At 54.0% G+C, this 20,452-nt stretch overlaps 1 protein-coding gene across 1 annotated transcript in view; it reads left to right on the top strand.

Moving 5' to 3' along the window:
- Positions 1-20,452, top strand: part of mtor (mechanistic target of rapamycin kinase) — a 75,089-nt gene that overhangs the window by 50,834 nt on the left and 3,803 nt on the right. Inside the window, exons 35-49 of the mRNA XM_062460131.1 lie at positions 1,171-1,296; positions 2,947-3,078; positions 5,253-5,368; positions 8,384-8,501; positions 9,608-9,805; positions 10,639-10,739; positions 10,966-11,062; positions 11,548-11,646; positions 11,925-12,047; positions 12,573-12,755; positions 13,131-13,265; positions 15,999-16,173; positions 16,975-17,110; positions 17,263-17,410; positions 19,456-19,578. Of these exons, the coding sequence (XP_062316115.1) occupies positions 1,171-1,296; positions 2,947-3,078; positions 5,253-5,368; positions 8,384-8,501; positions 9,608-9,805; positions 10,639-10,739; positions 10,966-11,062; positions 11,548-11,646; positions 11,925-12,047; positions 12,573-12,755; positions 13,131-13,265; positions 15,999-16,173; positions 16,975-17,110; positions 17,263-17,410; positions 19,456-19,578 (2,010 nt within the window). The remainder of the gene's footprint in view (positions 1-1,170; positions 1,297-2,946; positions 3,079-5,252; positions 5,369-8,383; positions 8,502-9,607; positions 9,806-10,638; positions 10,740-10,965; positions 11,063-11,547; positions 11,647-11,924; positions 12,048-12,572; positions 12,756-13,130; positions 13,266-15,998; positions 16,174-16,974; positions 17,111-17,262; positions 17,411-19,455; positions 19,579-20,452) is intronic.

The raw sequence follows: 20,452 nt of genomic DNA, 5'->3' as shown, positions 1-20,452 counted from the left end.
TGTGTGTCTGTGTGTGTGCGTGTGTGTGTGTGTGTGTGTGTGTGTGTGTGTGTGTGTGTGCGAGCGAGCGAGCGAGAGAGAGAGAGAGAGAGTGTGAGAGAGAGTGTGAGAGAGAGTGTGAGAGAGAGAAAGAGAGAGTGTACATCCTGGCGTCCCACAGGTATTTCCAGCAGCATCTGTCTCCCTTCTCTGTTTGCTCACATGTTGGTCTCCCCGTGAGACTGTGCTGGTTACAGAACGCAGGGCAGGAGACAGACGTGTGTTGCTGTGCTGTGTTGACAGAGTGTTCTACTGTTCACCCCTCCTCCTCCCTCCCTCCCTCCTCTCACCCCTCCTCCCTCCCTCCTCCCACCCCTCCTCCTCCCTCCCTCCTCTCATCCCTCCCTCCTCCCACCCCTCCTCCTCCCTCCCTCCTCCCTCCCTCCCTCGTCCCACCCCTCCTCCTCCCTCCTCCCACCCCTCCTCCTCCCACCCCTCCTCCCTCCCTCCTCCCACCCCTCCTCCTCCCTCCCTCCTCTCATCCCTCCTCCACCCCTCCTCCTCCCTCCCCCCCTCCCTCCCTCCTCCCTCCCCTCCTCCTCCCACCCCTCCTCTCACCCCTCCTCCCTCCCTCCTCCCACCCCTCCTCCTCCCTCCCTCCTCTCACCCCTCCTCCCTCTCTCCTCCCACCCCTCCCCCTCCCTCCTCTCACCCCTCCTCCCTCCCTCCTCCCACCCCTCCTCCCTCCCTCCTTCCACCCCTCCTCCTCCCTCCTCCCTCCCTCCCTCCTCCCACCCCTCCTCCTCCCACCCCTCCTCCCACCCCTCCTCTCACCCCTCCTCCCTCCCTCCTCCCACCCCTCCTCCTCCCTCCCTCCTCTCACCCCTCCTCCCTCTCTCCTCCCACCCCTCCCCCTCCCTCCTCTCCCCCCTCCTCCCTCCCTCCTCCCACCCCTCCTCCTCCCTCCCTCCCACCCCTCCTCCTCCCTCCCTCCTCTCACCCCTCCTCCCTCCCTCCTCCCACCCCTCCTCCTCCCTCCCTCCTCCCACCCCTCCTCCTCCCTCCCTCCTCTCACCCCTCCTCCCTCCCTCCTCCCACCCCTCCTCCTCCCTCCCTCCTCCCACCCCTCCTCCTCCCTCCCTCCTCTCACCCCTCCTCCCTCCCCTCCTCCTCCCTCCCTCCTCCCTCCAGGGTTGCCAGCGTGTGGTGGAGGACTGGCAGAAGATCCTGATGGTGCGCTCCCTGGTCATTAACCCCCACGAGGACATGAGGACCTGGCTGAAGTACGCCAGCCTCTGTGGCAAGAGTGGACGCCTGGTGAGTACGCACGTCGCTCCGGCAACACGCTGCCTCGTCATGACGACGACACGCTGCCTCGTCATGACGACGTGTCGAACGTCCAGGGGCCTCGCTTTCACTGGACATGGAGTGGGACATGTACCACACACTTTTAAAAACTGCAAATCTGCAAAAAAATAAATAAATAAAAACACTTTTTATTAAGAAAAACATATTTAACATATTTTTATAAAAAAAACAAAAAAAGCTTTCTCACCCACTTCTGAAAACAAACCTACACCCCTGTGCACATCTCCTGGTGGTCAGTACATCAGTTAATACTCTGCCTCGTTCATTACAGTTAGAAAGGCATGGTCGTGTAGCCTAGGCATGTGTGAGATGGATATAAACTTACCCAAACACATGGATATGTGATTGACCCCACAAACTATACTTTCAGACAGCAAGGAAACAAGGTTGACCTTTATAAATAAGCCTCTTGTCAAATCAAGCTTACTTCAGTTTGCTGTGACAATGAAGAAAATGGAAATCAAACCGGGGGAAAAAAAGCTTTTCTGAAATTACTGATGGATGTAATGTAAGTCTCCCAATCACTTTGTTTAGAAACCCTACCTTAAATCTGTTCAATAAAAGTGTCACAATTTTTCCTTCTCTGCTCTACTGTTTTTCCAGGTGATTGTACTAGATTGCAGGCAGCACACCAAATTACCACACACACACACACACACAGAATTCTTCCAGTGACATCCGGTATGATGTCATTCACAGAGAGCTGTGCCTGGCTCCTGGCCATGCAGATCAAACACAGGCGTGGGGGAGGGGGTGATGAAGGGAAAACCAGGAGGTAGATGACTGAACAGGGGCAAGAATGACCACACTGTTGCATAAAACACTCTCCCTGGGGGGGGGGGACGCAATCTCAGGTCTCCACACACGTACACACACACACACACGTACTTATGCACACACACACACACACACACACCCCCTCTGTAGCTCTAATTGAGTTGTTTATTTGCCATGTGGCTCCAGCAGGCTGGTGTTCGTTACGGAGGCTTGTTAAGGGACAGGATCACCGTGGAGACCTTCAGGGGCCAGCACTTCTTTAACCATTTAACCCTCTGACACTGTGTTCTCCCCCCCTTCCCTCCTACCTCCTCTCTCCTCTCTCTCCTCCCCCTCTCTCCTCTCTCTCCTCCCCCCCTCTCCTCTCTCCCCCCCCCTTCCCTCCTACCTCCTCTCTCTCCTCCCCCCCTCCTCTCTCCCCCCCCCTTCCCTCCTACCTCCTCTCTCTCCTCCCCCCCTCTCCTCTCTCCCCCCCTTCCCTCCTACCTCCTCTCTCTCCTCCCCCCCTCTCCTCTCTCCCCCCCCCTTCCCTCCTACCTCCTCCCCAATCTCCTCTCCTCCCCCCTCTCCTCTCTCCCCCCCCCCTCTCCTCTCTCCCCCCCCTTCCCTCCTACCTCCTCTCTCTCCTCCCCCTCTCTCCCTCCCCCCTTTCCCTCCTACCTCCTCCCCTCCTCTCCTCTCTCTCCTCCCCCCCTCTCCACCCCCCCCTTTCCTCCTACCTCCTCCCCATCTCCTCTCCCCCCCCCTCTCCTCTCTCTCTCCACCCCCCTCTCCTCTCTCTCTCCCCCCCCCTCTCCTCTCTCTCTCCTCCCCCCCTTCCAGGCCCTGGCACACAAGACCCTGGTGCTGCTCCTGGGAGTGGACCCCTCCAAGCAGCTGGACCACCCGCTGCCCACGGCCCACCCCCACGTCACCTACGCCTACATGAAGTACATGTGGAAGAGCACCCGCAAGGTGAGGGCATCGGGGGTTGGGAGAGGGTACGGGAGGGGAGGAGAGGAGAAGGAGGAGAGGGTACGGGAGAGGAGGGGAGAGGAGGAGGAGAGGGTACGGGAGGGGAGGGGAGAGGAGAAGGAGGAGAGGGTACGGGAGGGGAGGGGAGAGGAGAAGGAGGAGAGGGTACGGGAGGAGTGGGGAGAGGAGAAGGAGGAGAGGGTACGGGAGGGGGGGAGAGGAGAAGGAGGAGAGGGTACGGGAGGGGTGGGGAGAGGAGAAGGAGGAGAGGGTACGGGAGGAGTGGGGAGAGGAGAAGGAGGAGAGGGTACGGGAGGGGAGGGGAGAGGAGAAGGAGGAGAGGGTACGGGATGGGAGGGGAGAGGAGAAGGAGGAGAGGGTACGGGAGGGGAGAGGAGGGGAGAGGAGAAGGAGGAGAGGGGAGGTCTGTGATGCCACACCTGGTTCCTGGTACAGTAGTTGGTCCTGTGGCAGGTTTGTTTTGGTATTTTTTGTGCATCTTCTTCACAAAACGCTGGTGAAGGGAAGGGTAGGCCAGAGAGGAGCAGACTGGAATGCGTTCTTGTGAAACTCCTGCGGAGGCTGTCGTGTGAGGATGGGTTTTTCCTGGAGAACGCTCCGAGGAATAATGTGCAGTAGTGAAGAATGTCTCATCATTCCAACCACAGGGGAACAGCAGGGGAACTCATTCACTCCACTCCACACCTCTGTCAGTACACACACTCTCTCACACACACACACACGTTTTGTCACACGCACCCTTCCCCCGTGTCCTCCCCAGTGGACCTGGCCCCCCTGCCCCCCTGGTGTGTGTCTCATTAGTGAAGTGTTAGAGCCTGTTGTGATGGAGAGGTTACGTAAGTGTGATCCTCGCACGCCCGCCCGCTGTCTGCCACGGGGCCAGCTGCAGGAGCAGCTCCACTCACCAGGCAGGAATCTTAATGACACACACACACACACAGTCTCTCACACACACACACACAGTCTCTCACACACACACACACACACACACACAGTCTCTCACACACACACACACACACAGTCTCTCACACACACACACACAGTCTCTCACGCACACACACACACAGTCTCTCTCTCTCACACACGCACATACACACACACATACACACACACACACACACACACAGTCTCACACACACACACACAGTCTCTCACACACACACACACAGTCTCTCTCTCTCACACACGCACATACACACACACACGTGTACACACACACACACACAGTCTCTCACACACACATGCACACACACATTCTCACACACACACACACAGTCTCTCACACACACACAGTCTCTCACACACACACACACACACAGTCTCTCTCACACACACACACACACACACAGTCTCTCTCACACACACACACACACACACACACACACATACACACACATACACAGTCTCTCACATACACATACACAGTCTCTAACATACACACACAAACACACACAGTCGCTCACACACATTCTCACACACACACACACATTCTCTCACACACACACACACACACACACAGTCTCTCACATACACACACACACAGTCTCTTACACACACACACACAGTCTCTCACACACACACATTCTCACGCACACACACACACACACAGTCTCTCACATACACACACACACACACACATTCTCACACACACACACACTCACTCACACACTATACACCAGACTAGACCCATTTCTCATAAGTATAGCTCTGTTAGACAAGGTTCAAAGATCAGATATCTTGAAGGATTACGAAGGGTGGAATATAATTAAGTTAAAATTCTTAAAGAATAATTTTTATCAGATTTATGGATATTGGATCGGCCTGTTTGGGGAACTGTAATTAAATCTCAGCTGTTGAGCAGGATTAATTTGATTACCTTCAAAAATCCTAATCGATTTGGGATTTATTCTATTAAATCAAGTTAAAACGATTCGACTCCCATCTCAAGTTTAATGGAACGGGATATGGAAATAGATTTAAACGCTGATCTATTTCGCAGGGTCAACAGAATTTCATCACGCTAGATATACATACAAGAAAAACATTGATTCTCCGACACGTAGAGCTGGTATTGTCCTCGCTCTGTCTCGATGATGTCCTCCTGTCTCTCTCTCTCCGTCTCCTTGACGACCTCCTGCCCCTCCCCTCCTCAGATCGATGCGTTCCAGCACATGCAGCACTTTGTGCAGGGCATGCAGCAGCAGGCCCAGCATGCCATCGCTGCAGAGGACCAGCAGCACAAGCAGGAGCTGCATAAGCTCATGGCCAGGTCAGCACCCCTTACACACACACACACACACACACACACCTGCATGCACGCAAACATGAACACACACTGTCTGTCTCTAAGGCAACATGTTATCCAGCATCTGATAGGCCTTTTAGAAATGTCTCGACTGTCGACTTTACTTTCAGTCACCAAACAACATTTCAAATCGTTTGACTATTCATCCAAAATGCAACATTTGGGTTTTATCATGTACCAGATGGGACTGTGAATGTTTTGGTCTTGGCTGAAAGCAGCTCTTTGGAGAAGCTGAAATTGCTGTGTAGTAACTTCTCAGGCTCTTTATGTGCCCTGAGAGGTAAGGTAACTCACCACCTCAGCCCTCGCTGTAACGAAGGCTGTGTGTGTCTGGCAGCATCTTGGACTGGAACAGTCAGCGTAATAGAGATTGTTCGTGTGGAGGAACCGAGTGGCCTCGGCGGGTCAGCCAGGTTCTCCGCTCTCGTGCTCAGAACACCAGAGGTCAGGCGCAGAACGAAGCGTTTCTTTGGTTCCCATGACCTGACTGGCAGCGGCGGTTCACTCGTTTACTGGCATCTCTCTCTTTCATCAAACACCAGCCAAGCGCTCTCTTCAGCCCTCCAGGCAGCAGGCCGTCAAGCTGCTTCTCTCCAACCCACAGTTAGCGTGATCCTCTCGGGTACAGGGGCCAGCTGGGTTCCTCCCCCCAACCTGGCATCCTGCTCCTGTGCCGGCACCCGTGTCTTGACCTCCACCTGGGCGTGGCCCTGCAGTACCCGTTCACACCCCGGCCTCTCCTGCTGTGCTCCTGCAGGACTGTCTGCTTGGCACCGTGCGTCTGTCCAGAGAGTTTGGACAGAGCATCGAAAGCAGAAGTAGAGATTTGAGGATGGGAATATCCTTCCCCGAGTTTTTCAAAATGGCTTCCCCTAGACATCAGAGCCCGAGGATGTTGTTGCTCTGCGGGCCGTGACAGAAGGATCCCTGAAGCAGAGCCTCCTCCTTCTTTGTGAAATGGTAAATGGACTGCATTTATATAGCGCTTTTCTACCTTAGTAGCACTCAAAGCGCTTTACAATTTTGCCTCTCATTAACCCATTCATACTCTCACTCACACGTACCGACGGCAGCGAGCTGCCATGCCAGGCTCCGGTCTGCCCATCGGGAGCAACTTGGGGTTCAGAGTCTTGCTCAAGGATACTTCGGCACATGACGTAGGAGGAGTCGGGGATCGAACTGCCAACCTTGCGATGAACATATGACCTTCTCTACCCCCTGAGCCACAGCCGCCCTCTTCGTGGGCCTTCAGGACTTCACATGACGACCCAGAGGGGGATCCCAGTCCTCCGAGGGCCGGTCCGTCTGTGAGGGGACGGTGTGCTGCTCCCAGAGCTGGAGCGGGAGGCTGTGCAGGGTTTCACCCTGGACAAACAACAAGCAAGAGGCCACAAGCACTCGTGTTTTCTTTATGCGAGGAGAGAGAACCTCACACTTAATCAGAGACGACATACAGTTAAACCTACTGTAAAGACACTCATCATTGGGAAACACACACACACATCCGGACATACACACCCTCACACCTCATAATTCATGGGAGGCCACAAGCAAGCATGGCACCAGGAAAAATGTTTTCCTGTCTTGAGACAGGAGGTTGTGTTGTCCCAGGAATGCTTGCCGGGGAAAACACCTGTACGGCCCCCGTGGCTCAGACGTGATGACACGCTTTCCTGAAAACAGGTTGGGAGCGTGGAATGGTGCACACCTGGTCTGCACTCTGTCTGTGTCTCTCTCTCTCTCTGTCTCTCTGTCTCTCGCACACATGCACACACACACAAACATGCACACACACACACAGACACAAACTAACAGACTCATACACAGACACACGTGTACACACACGTGTCCTGCCATCTTCCCAAAGAATGCATTGTCATTTCAGGGTTTTATCTACTGTGTTTGCACAGACGAGCCGTTTGGAAGGCCAACAGTGATAGGCTCAGAGCGTGTGCCGTCAACGCCAGCTTGTCACTCTGCACCGCTGCCTCCGCACATGGAAAAGCTTTCAACGGGGATGACGTCACCTTTATGGCTGATTTATTAGGAGTGCTCTAGAAATAGCAGCAGCTGTAGTACAAGAGGAGGCTGATGGATGAGACGGACGACAGTCCCTCGACGATTCTCGTCACGTCGTGTTCTAATCCGGTTACATGTTCTGGCGCAGGTACATCACACACGGCTAGTTTGATTTGAGCGTTTTTGCCCTGAAGAGCTGGTGTCTGTGAGAGTGATGGGGGGGGGGGCTCGGAGCATCTGGAGGGAGACCACAAGGCACTGCTCCCAGACCAGAAGAATTCTCCAATTATTGACTTTGTGACACTCCCCTCTTTTGAGTGATCCCAGAACCTTTCATTGGCTAAATGCACGGCTGCCTTCTGCTCATGGTGCTTTACTGTAAGTGTCCTATGTGAACGCCACGTCCATTTAATACACTGTCCTGCAGTGGGTTTGGATACCTGGGCCAAGTCCCCTCTCGACAAGCCGTGACAGTCAGCGGAGTGTTGAGATTTGTCTCCCTGGACGCGGGACAGCAGAACGCTGTCTTCTGCGAAACTAGGAATTGAATTCATGTGTTATTTTTTACTAGAGAGTGTACCACAGACCTGGGCTTAAGGCCTAGACGGCTGTGTCGGAGAGAACGCACGAGGAACCTATTCATCTTAACAGCAAAACAAGCCCAAGGCTCGCCGCGAGAAGGCCTCTCTCCCTGCTGTCGTGCTGGGGCTGTTGACATCAGTGTTTATCATGGATGCCCTCCGTGATTTATCAAAGCTCTAATGCAACCGCTAATCTGTTGACCAAGACCTTGGTGTCTCTCTCTCTCTCCGTCCCCTTCTCGCCCTCCCTACCTCTTACACAACCTCCCCCTCTTTTCCTCTCTGCCTCCGTCTCATCCAACCTCCCCCTCCCCAACTCTCTCCCAACTTCCGACCTCTCACCGAACCTCTCCCTCCATCCCTCCCTCCCTCCCCCCAGGTGTTTCCTGAAGCTGGGAGAGTGGCAGCTGAGTCTGCAGGGCATCAACGAGAGCACCATCCCCAAGGTGCTGCAGTACTACAGCCACTCCACCGAGCATGACCGCAACTGGTACAAGGTCAGTCCCTCCAACACTCTCCCTGTCACCACACATCCTCCCTCCCTGCCCATGTAGAGAACCAGGGGTTCGTCCTTGCCCTGTTGTCGTGTCTGTGAACACCAAATCCGTAGTGTTGTACAGCCTGAAGTGATTGAAGTTGGATTTGGTCAGGCTGCATAAATAAAACCTTTCAGCGCTACCTGTGTGAAGTGAATCATCACTTCTCAAAGCATCACATTCAAGTGTTCTTTCCACTGGTGCGTCAAAGATAAGTGTTGACTTGAAAGGAACCGGCGGGGCCTAACCAGTGATGACCATGCCCAGGCTGTAGGCCACTCTTAACTGAGTGCTCGCTCTATCAAGATCAAGATCTGTTCCTTCCCTTTCACCCCTTGGCTTTCGTTTGCCAATTACATAAGCTTTGTTCAGATCCAGAAAAACATTCTAACCCAATCCCCCTCAGGGACATTTACCCGCTCCTCGTGATGACGGACATTCAGACAACTCACCTGATCTCCATAATCTTCCACCTTGTCCCCCTCCACCCCCCTTCCTTCCTTCCTCTCCCCCCAATCCCCACTCCCTCCTCCTCCCCCCTGTCCCTCCTCTCCCCCCCTCCTCCCCCCTGTCCTCCTCTCCTCCCCCGTGTCCCTCCTCTCCCCCCCTCCTCCTCCCCCCTCCCCTCCTCCCCCCTGTCCCTCCTCCCCCTCCCCTCGTCCCCCCTGTCCTCCCTCGTCCCCCTCCTCCCCCCCTCCTCCCCCCTGTCCTCCTCTCCTCCTCCCCCCTGTCCCTCCTCCCCTCCTCCCCCCTGTCCCTCCCTCCTCTCCCCCCCTCCTCCTCCCCCCTCCCCTCCTCCCCCCTGTCCCTCCTCCCCCTCCCCTCGTCCCCCCTGTCCTCCCTCGTCCCCCTCCTCCCCCCCTCCTCCCCCCTGTCCTCCTCTCCTCCTCCCCCCTGTCCCTCCTCCCCTCCTCCCCCCTGTCCCTCCCTCCTCTCACCCCTCCTCCCTCCCTCCTCCCACCCCTCCTCCCCCCTGTCCTCCTCTCCCCCACCCCTCCTCCCCCCTGTCCTCCTCTCCCATCCTCCCCCTGTCCTCCTCTCCCCCTCCCCTCCTCCCTCCGGTCCAGGCCTGGCACGCCTGGGCGGTGATGAACTTTGAGGCGGTGCTCCACTACAAGCACCAGAACCAGGGCCGCGACGACAAGAAGAAGCATCGCCACGCCAGCGGTACCAGCGCCACCAGCGAGGCGTCCAACAGCGACAGCGAGGTGGACAGCACCGATCACAGCCCTGTGCCCTCCCCTGGGCAGAAGAAGGCCAGCGAGGTGAGGAGGGCTGCTGCACACACACACTTTCATATACACTCACATACACACACACATACACTTGGGCTTGTGTGAGGTCACACTAAACACACACACCCACACACTTTCATATACACACACACACACACACTTGGGCTTGTGTGAGGTCACACTAAACACACACACACACACTTTCATATACACACACACACACACTGAGGCTTGTGTGAGGTCACACTAAACACCCACACTGTCTCAATGTTCCATTCCGCCACCTGTCCAAAGGAAAATTGAACCAGGTTCTGTCAAACGTACAAAGACTCACACATACACGCACACTCAGCCAGAACATTAGAGGCTAGCCTCTCTCTTTCACACACACACAAATCCTTACAATACTGACCAAGAACTGCCATAATAAATGGCCCCAGTTCAAGACATTGTACAGATTCTTCATTAACATCTTGGAGAGGAGAAGTGACAAACTGATTTCACACGTACTAAGACTGCCAAAGAGAACTGACATGCCATTAGGCCAAGCCGCATTCACTCAGCATCAGAGGGATTTCAGTCATGCTGAGGCATCAGTAGGCATTCAGACGTTGTACGCCATCACAGAAGAACCTAATATTATAAATCATACTGTAAACAATTTTTTTAAACTTTTTATTAGGTTTTCTTTTAAAGAACACTGAGAAACAAAAGCCAATCAGACACAAAACACACTTTAAAGGACATTAACAACAGGGGGAGAATCCATCTCTTAAATTAACAGCTACATCTTCATATATAAATATATATACACATATATACATATATATATATATCTTCTCCCCCCTCTGCCTGTCCCTCAGGACCTGTCTAAGACCCTGCTGATGTACACGGTGCCTGCAGTCCAGGGCTTCTTCCGGTCCATCTCCCTGTCCCGGGGCAACAACCTGCAGGACACCCTCAGGTGAGCAGCCCCCCCCCCCACCGCCTGGGCCTCACCACAGGGGGGACCTGGGGGAGGTGCGAGGGTGGGAAAGGGAGACCTCTGGTGGAAGAAAAGCTCACTGCATGCCCCGGACGTGCCGGTGAAGCGTGGGGAGCTACTCTGAGGGTGGACAGGGTGAATGTTCCGAGAAGGGAGCTCGTCGTTTTGAGTTGTTAGAGTCGCTGAGTGGTTTGTCTTCCTCCAGGGTTCTGACTCTGTGGTTTGATTACGGGCACTGGCCCGAGGTGAATGAGGCGCTGGTGGAGGGCATCAAGACCATCCAGATAGACACCTGGCTGCAGGTGAGCACCACTCTCTCCCCTCCCTCCCTGCCTCCCTGCCTGCCCTGCCTCCCTCCCTGCCCTGCCTCCCTCCCTGCCCTGTGTACTCCCTGCCCTGCCTCCCTCCCTGCCCTGCCTCCCTCCCTCCCTGCCCTGCCTCCCTCCCTGCCCTGTGTACTCCCTGCCCTGCCTCCCTCCCTGCCCTGTGTACTCCCTGCCCTGCCTCCCTCCCTGCCCTGTGTACTCCCTGCCCTGCCTCCCTCCCTGCCCTGTGTACTCCCTGCCCTGCCTCCCTCCCTGCCCTGTGTACTCCCTGCCCTGCCTCCCTCCCTGCCCTGTGTACTCCCTGCCCTGCCTCCCTCCCTGCCCTGTGTACTCCCTGGAGCCCAGAGAGGGGAGCCCTGCAGTAGCCCACGAGTCCTCTCACCCCAGGGAAACAAAACCTTCAATCCCAAAACATCCACAGGTTAACCTTTGACCCCGCGCCCCTAACCCCGCCCCTACAGGTGATCCCTCAGCTGATCGCTCGGATTGACACGCCCCGCGCTCTGGTGGGCCGTCTCATCCACCAGCTGCTCACCGACATTGGACGCTACCACCCCCAGGTACCCCACCCCACACACCTCACCTGCTGTTACACAGGATGCAGACAGGATGCAGACAGGATGCAGACAGGATGCAGACAGGATGCAGACAGGATGCAGACAGGATGCAGACAGGATGGAGACAGGATGCAGACAGGATGCAGACAGGATGGAGACAGGATGCAGACAGGATGGAGACAGGATGGAGACAGGATGGAGACAGGATGGAGACAGGATGGAGACAGGATGGAGACAGGATGTCGATCCCTCGTTGATTGGCTGATTGTGTTGTTCCGCAGGCTCTGATCTATCCTCTGACCGTGGCGTCCAAGTCCACCACCACCGCCCGCCACAACGCTGCCAACAAGATCCTCAAGAACATGTGTGAGCACTGCAACGCTCTGGTGCAGCAGGCCATCATGGTGAGAACACACACACACAGATATGACATGCACATACACACATACACACACATGCATATGACATGCACACACACACATGCACACACACACATACACACACACACAGATATGACATGCACACACACACACATGCACACACACACATGCACACACACACATACACACACACAGATATGACATGCACATACACACACATGCATATGACATGCACACACACACATGCACACACACACATACACACACACACAGATATGACATGCACACACACACACATGCACACACACACATGCACACACACACATACACACACACAGATATGACATGCACACACACACATACACACACACACGCGCATATGACATGCACACACACAGATATGACATGCACACGTACACACGAATATGACATGCACACACACACACACACATTCAGAACCACACAGACGCACTCAGAAGCGCACGCTCCGACACACACACACACACACACACACACACACATCTCCCGGCTAACCCGCGTGCCCCCCAGGTGAGCGAGGAGCTGATCCGCGTGGCCATCCTGTGGCACGAGATGTGGCACGAGGGCCTGGAGGAGGCGTCCCGCCTCTACTTCGGGGAGAGGAACGTGAAGGGCATGTTCGCTGTGCTGGAGCCCCTTCATGCTATGATGGAGAGGGGGCCGCAGACGCTCAAGGAGACCTCCTTCAACCAGGTACGCTGGCTCGGGGGGCCACGCCGTCCAAGGGAGCTCTGCTTTTCAGGGAGGGATCCAGAGTTGTGGTTCCTGTTGATGTGGTTGCGTTTGATGTGTTGTGGGTGTGTGGGGTGTGTTGGTTGTGGTTGATGTGTCAGGGTGCTGAGCGGTTAGGGAATCGGGCTAGTAATCACAAGGTCGCTGGTTCGATTTCCGGCCGTGTCAAAATGACGTTGTGTCCTTGGGCAAGGCACTTCACCCTACTTGCCTCGGGGGAATGTCCCTGTACTTACTGTAAGTCGCTCTGGATAAGAGCGTCTGCTAAATGTAAATGTAATTTAATGATGTGCTGTCGTTCTCGTGGATGAGTTGCCGTTCTTGTTGTTGTTGCAGACGTACGGGCGGGACCTGATGGAGGCCCAGGACTGGTGCAGGAAGTACATGCGCTCTGGTAACGTGAAGGACCTGACCCAGGCCTGGGACCTGTACTACCACGTCTTCAGACGCATCTCCAAACAGCTGCCACAGGTCTGGGAGCACTCTCACACACACACTCTCTATTCTCACACACAAATACTCTTTGTGTCTCCTCTCCCCCTCTCCCCCCCCTCTCTCTCCCCTCTCCCCCCCTCTCTCCCTCCCTCTCCCTCTCTCGCTTCTCTCTCTCTCTCACACATACACTCTCTCTATCTCTCTCTCTCACACACACACACTCTCTCTCTAACACACACACTCTCTCTAAAACCCGCACTCCCTCTCTCACATACACACGCACACAGACACACATGATGCATACTCACAAACACACCACACTGATGTCTCTGTCTCATATAAACACTCACACTTTTGGTCATGTCTACCTGTAGGACACAAGTCTCCTAACTTGATACGAGAGGGGCATGCGGGCTTCAGGAACCCGCCGGAGCCCTGTGTGGCAGTGGGCTCCTCCTGTGTGTACAGTGTGTGCATTCCTGTCTCTCAGCAGCTGCGGAGACGTGCATGTTTCCCCTGCTGCTCAGGCATACCTGCTCAGGCATACCTGCTCAGGCGTACCTGCCCAGGTGTGGCAGGACAGAGGAGCTGATTCACCTGGGTCATATCCCGATCCATAACCAGAGTGATTCACTAACGATAGACGTGATGATTCATGTCAAATAGTTTTCCGTCACTCGGAGTAGCACGTATGTGTCCTACAGTGCCAAGAACAGCGTTGTAGAGACCTCACTGTAGAGACCTCACTGTAGAGACCTCACTGTAGAGACCTCACTGTGGAGACCTCACGGTAGAGACCTCACTGTGGAGACCTCACGGTAGAGACCTCACTGTAGAGACCTCACTGTAGAGACCTCACTGTAGAGACCTCACTGTGGAGACCTCACTGTAGAGACCTCACTGTAGAGACCTCACTGTAGAGACCTCACTGTAGAGACCTCACTGTGGAGACCTCACTGTGGAGACCTCACTGTAGAGACCTCACTGTAGAGACCTCACTGTAGAGACCTCACTGTGGAGACCTCACTGTAGAGACCTCACTGTAGAGACCTCACTGTAGAGACCTCACTGTGGAGACCTCACTGTAGAGACCTCACTGTAGAGACCTCACTGTAGAGACCTCACTGTAGAGACCTCACTGTAGAGACCTCACTGTGGAGACCTCACTGTGGAGACCTCACTGTAGAGACCTCACTGTAGAGACCCCACTGTAGAGACCTCACGGTAGAGACCTCACGGTAGAGACCTCACTGTAGAGACCTCACTGTGGAGACCTCACGGTAGAGACCTCACTGTAGAGACCTCACTGTAGAGACCTCACTGTAGAGACCTCACTGTGGAGACCTCACTGTGGAGACCTCACTGTAGAGACCTCACTGTGGAGACCTCACTGTGGAGACCTCACTGTGGAGACCTCACTGTAGAGACCTCACTGTAGAGACCTCACTGTGGAGACCTCACTGTAGAGACCTCACTGTAGAGACCTCACTGTGGAGACCTCACTGTGGAGACCTCACTGTAGAGACCTCACTGTAGAGACCTCACTGTAGAGACCTCACTGTAGAGACCTCACTGTAGAGACCTCACTGTAGAGACCTCACTGTAGAGACCTCACTGTAGAGACCTCACTGTGGAGACCTCACTGTGGAGACCTCACTGTGGAGACCTCACTGTGGAGACCTCACGGTAGAGACCTCACTGTAGAGACCTCACTGTAGAGACTTTGTTAGCGTTGTAGAGACCTCACTGTAGAGACATTGTTAGAGTTGTGGAGGCCTCACTGTAGAGACTTTGTTACAGCGTTGTGGAGTCTAGAGAGACAGCACTGCCAGAGAGAAACATAGACTCCTTTCTTAGGCTGTATTTGCACAGGTGATTTCCTGGAGGAAGGTTATTTTCAAAAGGAGGCCTGCGCTATGAGAAAGCATCAAACTGGCAGTGATGGAGAGACTGAGAGATGGAGAGACTGAGAGATGGATGGATGGAGAGACTGAGAGATGGATGGATGGAGAGACTGAGAGATGGATGGATGGATGGAGAGACTGAGAGATGGATGGAGGGATGGATGGAGAGACTGAGAGATGGATGGATGGAGAGACTGAGAGATGGATGGATGGAGAGACTGAGAGATGGATGGATGGATGGATGGAGAGACTGAGAGATGGATGGATGGATGGAGAGACTGAGAGATGGATGGATGGATGGAGAGACTGAGAGATGGATGGATGGATGGATGGAGAGACTGAGAGATGGATGGATGGAGAGACTGAGAGATGGATGGATGGATGGAGAGACTGAGAGATGGATGGATGGATGGAGAGACTGAGAGATGGATGGATGGATGGATGGAGAGACTGAGAGATGGATGGATGGATGGATGGAGAGACTGAGAGATGGATGGATGGATGGAGAGACTGAGGGATGGATGGATGGATGGATGGAGAGACTGAGAGATGGATGGATGGATGGAGAGACTGAGAGATGGATGGATGGATGGATGAATGGAGAGACTGAGAGATGGATGGAGGCTGAAGGAGGAAGAGTGACAGAGGGTCATGGCACTGGGAAACACTTTTCCCTTTATGCACACAGTCACACACACAACCACACTGAACACTGTCACCTTCTATCTGTGACTCACCGCCTCTCACACAGATACACACATGCCCTCCTGATGTCGCTTTCACACACACACACACACACACACACACACTGCCCTCTGTACAGCTACATGGATACAAATCTCTAACGTGTGTGTGTGTGTCCCAGCTGACGTCTCTGGAGCTGCAGTACGTGTCTCCTAAGCTGCTGATGTGTCGAGACCTGGAACTGGCTGTGCCCGGCACCTACGACCCCAACCAGCCCATCATCCGCATCCAGTCCATCGCCCCCTCGCTGCAGGTCATCACCTCCAAACAGCGGCCCCGCAAGCTCACCATCATGGGTAAGCCCTCCGCCTCCACCGGCCTGATCACCTGGCTGCTCCTGCCAACTAGCCAGGATTTATTTATGTTTGTTTTTTTATCGTTGTTTTAGTCTGCTGTACTTATGCCTGGAGGTAGCACGATCTAAGATACTGTTTCCTTGATAGGAGAGGTGCCTACCGTAAACATCAGTTCATCACAAAAAAAACATTTATATAATTGTATTTAAGGGGAATTAGACGTATTCTTTTTGTAGCAGTATTAGCCTCCGTGCTAGCCTAGACGCTATACCCAAACACTGTTTAGCCTTTACCCTTCAAACCTTACAACATCACCAGTACACACACCCACACACTACTGATATAAATAACTTTGGGGAAATGGACAACAGACTTTGTCTCCTAGCAACACACACACACTTGTCTCCACGGGTCTCCCCTGTGTACACGGTGTCCCTGGGTGTCTCTCCTTATGTAACATCTGGCTCAGTGGGGACGTTTGAGTGGGAACTCGGATCACTTCCGTTGTTCTAGCGGGTCCACTGAGTATTAGCTAACTAGCCCACCAGACATTATTCACTGTCTCCTGGAAACAGAGCCGTTTCTGAAATTCATTAAAACCTACCCGGACTTTTTCCTCCTGAGATGATCCCCGTTCTAAAAAACAGTAGTTGATAAATTACATATGGCGTTTTAATTACATGCTGAATGGCTTTCGGGAATAACTTGGCTACATTCTGACGACGTTGCCGCGGCAGCGTCAGAGGTGTTGGGTGTTGTGATGTTGGGTGTTGTGATGCAGTGTGTTGGCGCCCCCTGCAGGCAGTAACGGGCACGAGTTCATGTTCCTGCTGAAGGGTCACGAGGACCTGAGGCAGGATGAGAGGGTGATGCAGCTGTTCGGTCTGGTCAACACCCTGCTAGCCAACGACCCGGCCTCCCTACGCAAGAACCTCAGGTAGACCTGGGGGGGCTGCTGGACACACACACACACACTCTCCCATACGCCAACACACACCGTCTCATACACTCACACACACACACACACAAACAGATACTCTGTTCCATCCACTCACACATAGTAAGAACACATTTCTATTTGTGTGGCAGCATCCAGAGGTATGCGGTGATTCCTCTGTCCACAAACTCTGGTCTGATTGGCTGGGTGCCTCACTGTGACACGCTCCACGCCCTCATCAGAGACTACCGGGAGAAGAAGAAGATCCTGCTCAACATAGAGCACCGCATCATGCTCCGGGTAGGAACCCCTCTACACTGAACCCCTCCACACTGAACCCCTCCACACTGAACCCCTCCACACTGAACCCCTCTACACTGAACCCCTCCACACTGAACCCCTCTACACTGAACCCCTCCACACTGAACCCCTCCACACTGAACCCCTCCACACTGAACCCCTCTACACTGAACCCCTCCACACTGAACCCCTCTACACTGAACCCCTCCACACTGAACCCCTCCACACTGAACCCCTCTACACTGAACCCCTCCACACTGAACCCCTCTACACTGAACCCCTCCACACTGAACCCCTCCACACTGAACCCCTCCACACTGAACCCCTCTACACTGAACCGCTCTACACTGAACCCCTCCACACTGAACCCCTCCACACTGAACCCCTCTACACTGAACCCCTCCACACTGAACCCCTCCACACTGAACCCCTCCACACTGAACCCCTCCACACTGAACCCCTCCACAAAGAACCCCTCCACAATAAACCCCTCCACACTGAACCCCTCCACACTGAACCTCTCCACACTGAACCCCTCCACAATGAACCCCTCCACAAAGAACCCCTCCACAATAAACCCCTCCACACTGAACCCCTCCACACTGAACCCCTCCACACTGAACCCCTCCACACTGAACCCCTCCACAAAGAACCCCTCCACAATAAATCCCTCCACACTGAACCCCTCCACACTGAACCCCTTCACACTGAACCCCTCCACACTGAACCCCTTCACACTCAGCCCTCCACACATATGGGAGGAACACACAATCCTATATCCGAAAAGATAACGGCTACACAAATCGATGAACAGAAGTGTCTTTTGTTTTTCGCCAGAGGTGTTTTGTCTGTTATTTCGGCCAACTGACCAAATATGAATTAGGATATGATGCGTTATAATGGTGACCAAACAAACAGAAAGAAAAACGTAGTAAGCCCCCTTGAAAGAGCACTGAACAGATGTGATGTGTGTGTCTCCCTGTGGTCGACAGATGTGATGTGTCTCCCTGTGGTCTGCAGATGTGATGTGATGTGTGTCTCCCTGTGGTCTGCAGATGTGAGGTGATGTGATGTGTGTCTCCCTGTGGTCTGCAGATGTGATGTGATGTGTCTCCCTGTAGTCTGCAGATGTGAAGTGATGTGATGTGTGTGTCTCCCTGTGGTCTGCAGATGTGATGTGATGTGTGTGTCTCCCTGTGGTCTGCAGATGTGAGGTGATGTGTCTCCCTGTGGTCTGCAGATGTGAGGTGATGTGATGTGTCTCCCTGTGGTCTGCAGATGTGAGGTGATGTGATGTGATGTGTCTCCCTGTGGTCTGCAGATGTGAGGTGATGTGATGTGTCTCCCTGTGGTCTGCAGATGTGATGTGATGTGTGTGTCTCCCTGTGGTCTGCAGATGTGAGGTGATGTGTGTGTCTCCCTGTGGTCTGCAGATGTGATGTGATGTGTGTGTCTCCCTGTGGTCTGCAGATGTGATGTGATGTTTCACCCTGTGGTCTGCAGATGTGAGGTGATGTGTGTGTCTCCCTGTGGTCTGCAGATGTGAGGTGATGTGATGTGTCTCCCTGTGGTCTGCAGATGTGAGGTGATGTGATGTGTCACCCTGTGGTCTGCAGATGTGAGGTGATGTGTGTGTCTCCCTGTGGTCTGCAGATGTGAGGTGATGTGATGTGTGTGTCTCCCTGTGGTCTGCAGATGTGAGGTGATGTGTGTGTCTCCCTGTGGTCTGCAGATGTGAGGTGATGTGATGTGTCTCCCTGTGGTCTGCAGATGTGAGGTGATGTGATGTGTCTCCCTGTGGTCTGCAGATGTGAGGTGATGTGATGTGTCTCCCTGTGGTCTGCAGATGTGAGGTGATGTGATGTGTCTCCCTGTGGTCTGCAGATGTGAGGTGATGTGATGTGTCTCCCTGTGGTCTGCAGATGTGATGTGATGTGTGTGTCTCCCTGTGGTCTGCAGATGTGAGGTGATGTGATGTGATGTGTCTCCCTGTGGTCTGCAGATGTGAGGTGATGTGATGTGATGTGTCTCCCTGTGGTCTGCAGATGGCTCCAGACTACGACCACCTGACTCTGATGGAGAAGGTGGAGGTGTTTGAACATGCGGTCAACAACACGGCTGGAGACGACCTGGCCAAGCTGCTGTGGCTGAAGAGCCCCAGCTCTGAGGTACACCCTGTCACACACACCCTGTCACACACACCCTGTCACACATACCCTGTCACACACACACCCTGTCACACACACCCTGACACACACACCCTGTCACACACACCCTGTCACACACACCCTGTCACACACAACCTGTCACACACACCCTGACACACACACCCTGTCACACACACCCTGTCACACACACCCTGTCACACACAACCTGTCACACACACCCTGACACACACACCCTGTCACACACACCCTGTCACACACACCCTGTCACACACACCCTGTCACACACACCCTGTCACACACACCCTGACACACACACCCTGTCACACACATCCTGTCACACACACCCTGTCACACACCCTGTCACACACCCTGTCACACACACCCTGTCAGACCTGTCTGGAGGTGACGCTCTCTCTCTCACACACACACACATGCCTAGAGGTGATGCAAACACACACACACACATGCCTAGAGGTGATGCAAACACACACGCACACACACCTGCATAGAAGTGATGCAGATACACACACACACCTGCATAGAAGTGATGCAGATACACACACACACACACACACCTGCCTAGAGGTGATGCAGATACACACACACACACCTGCATAGAAGTGATGCAGACACACACACACCTGCATAGAAGTGATGCAGATACACACACACACACCTGCATAGAAGTGATGCAGATACACACACACACCTGCATAGAGGTGATGCAGATACACACACACACCTGCATAGAGGTGATGCAGATACACACACACACCTGCATAGAGGTGATGCAGATACACACACACACCTGCATAGAGGTGATGCAGATACACACACACCTGCATAGAAGTGATGCAGATACACACATACACCT

This window comes from Osmerus eperlanus, chromosome 4 (assembly GCF_963692335.1).
Source record: "Osmerus eperlanus chromosome 4, fOsmEpe2.1, whole genome shotgun sequence".
NCBI classification, from domain to species: Eukaryota; Metazoa; Chordata; class Actinopteri; order Osmeriformes; family Osmeridae; genus Osmerus; species Osmerus eperlanus.
The sequence above is the reverse complement of the archived record's forward strand: the minus strand, read 5'-3'. Positions and strand labels throughout refer to the sequence as shown.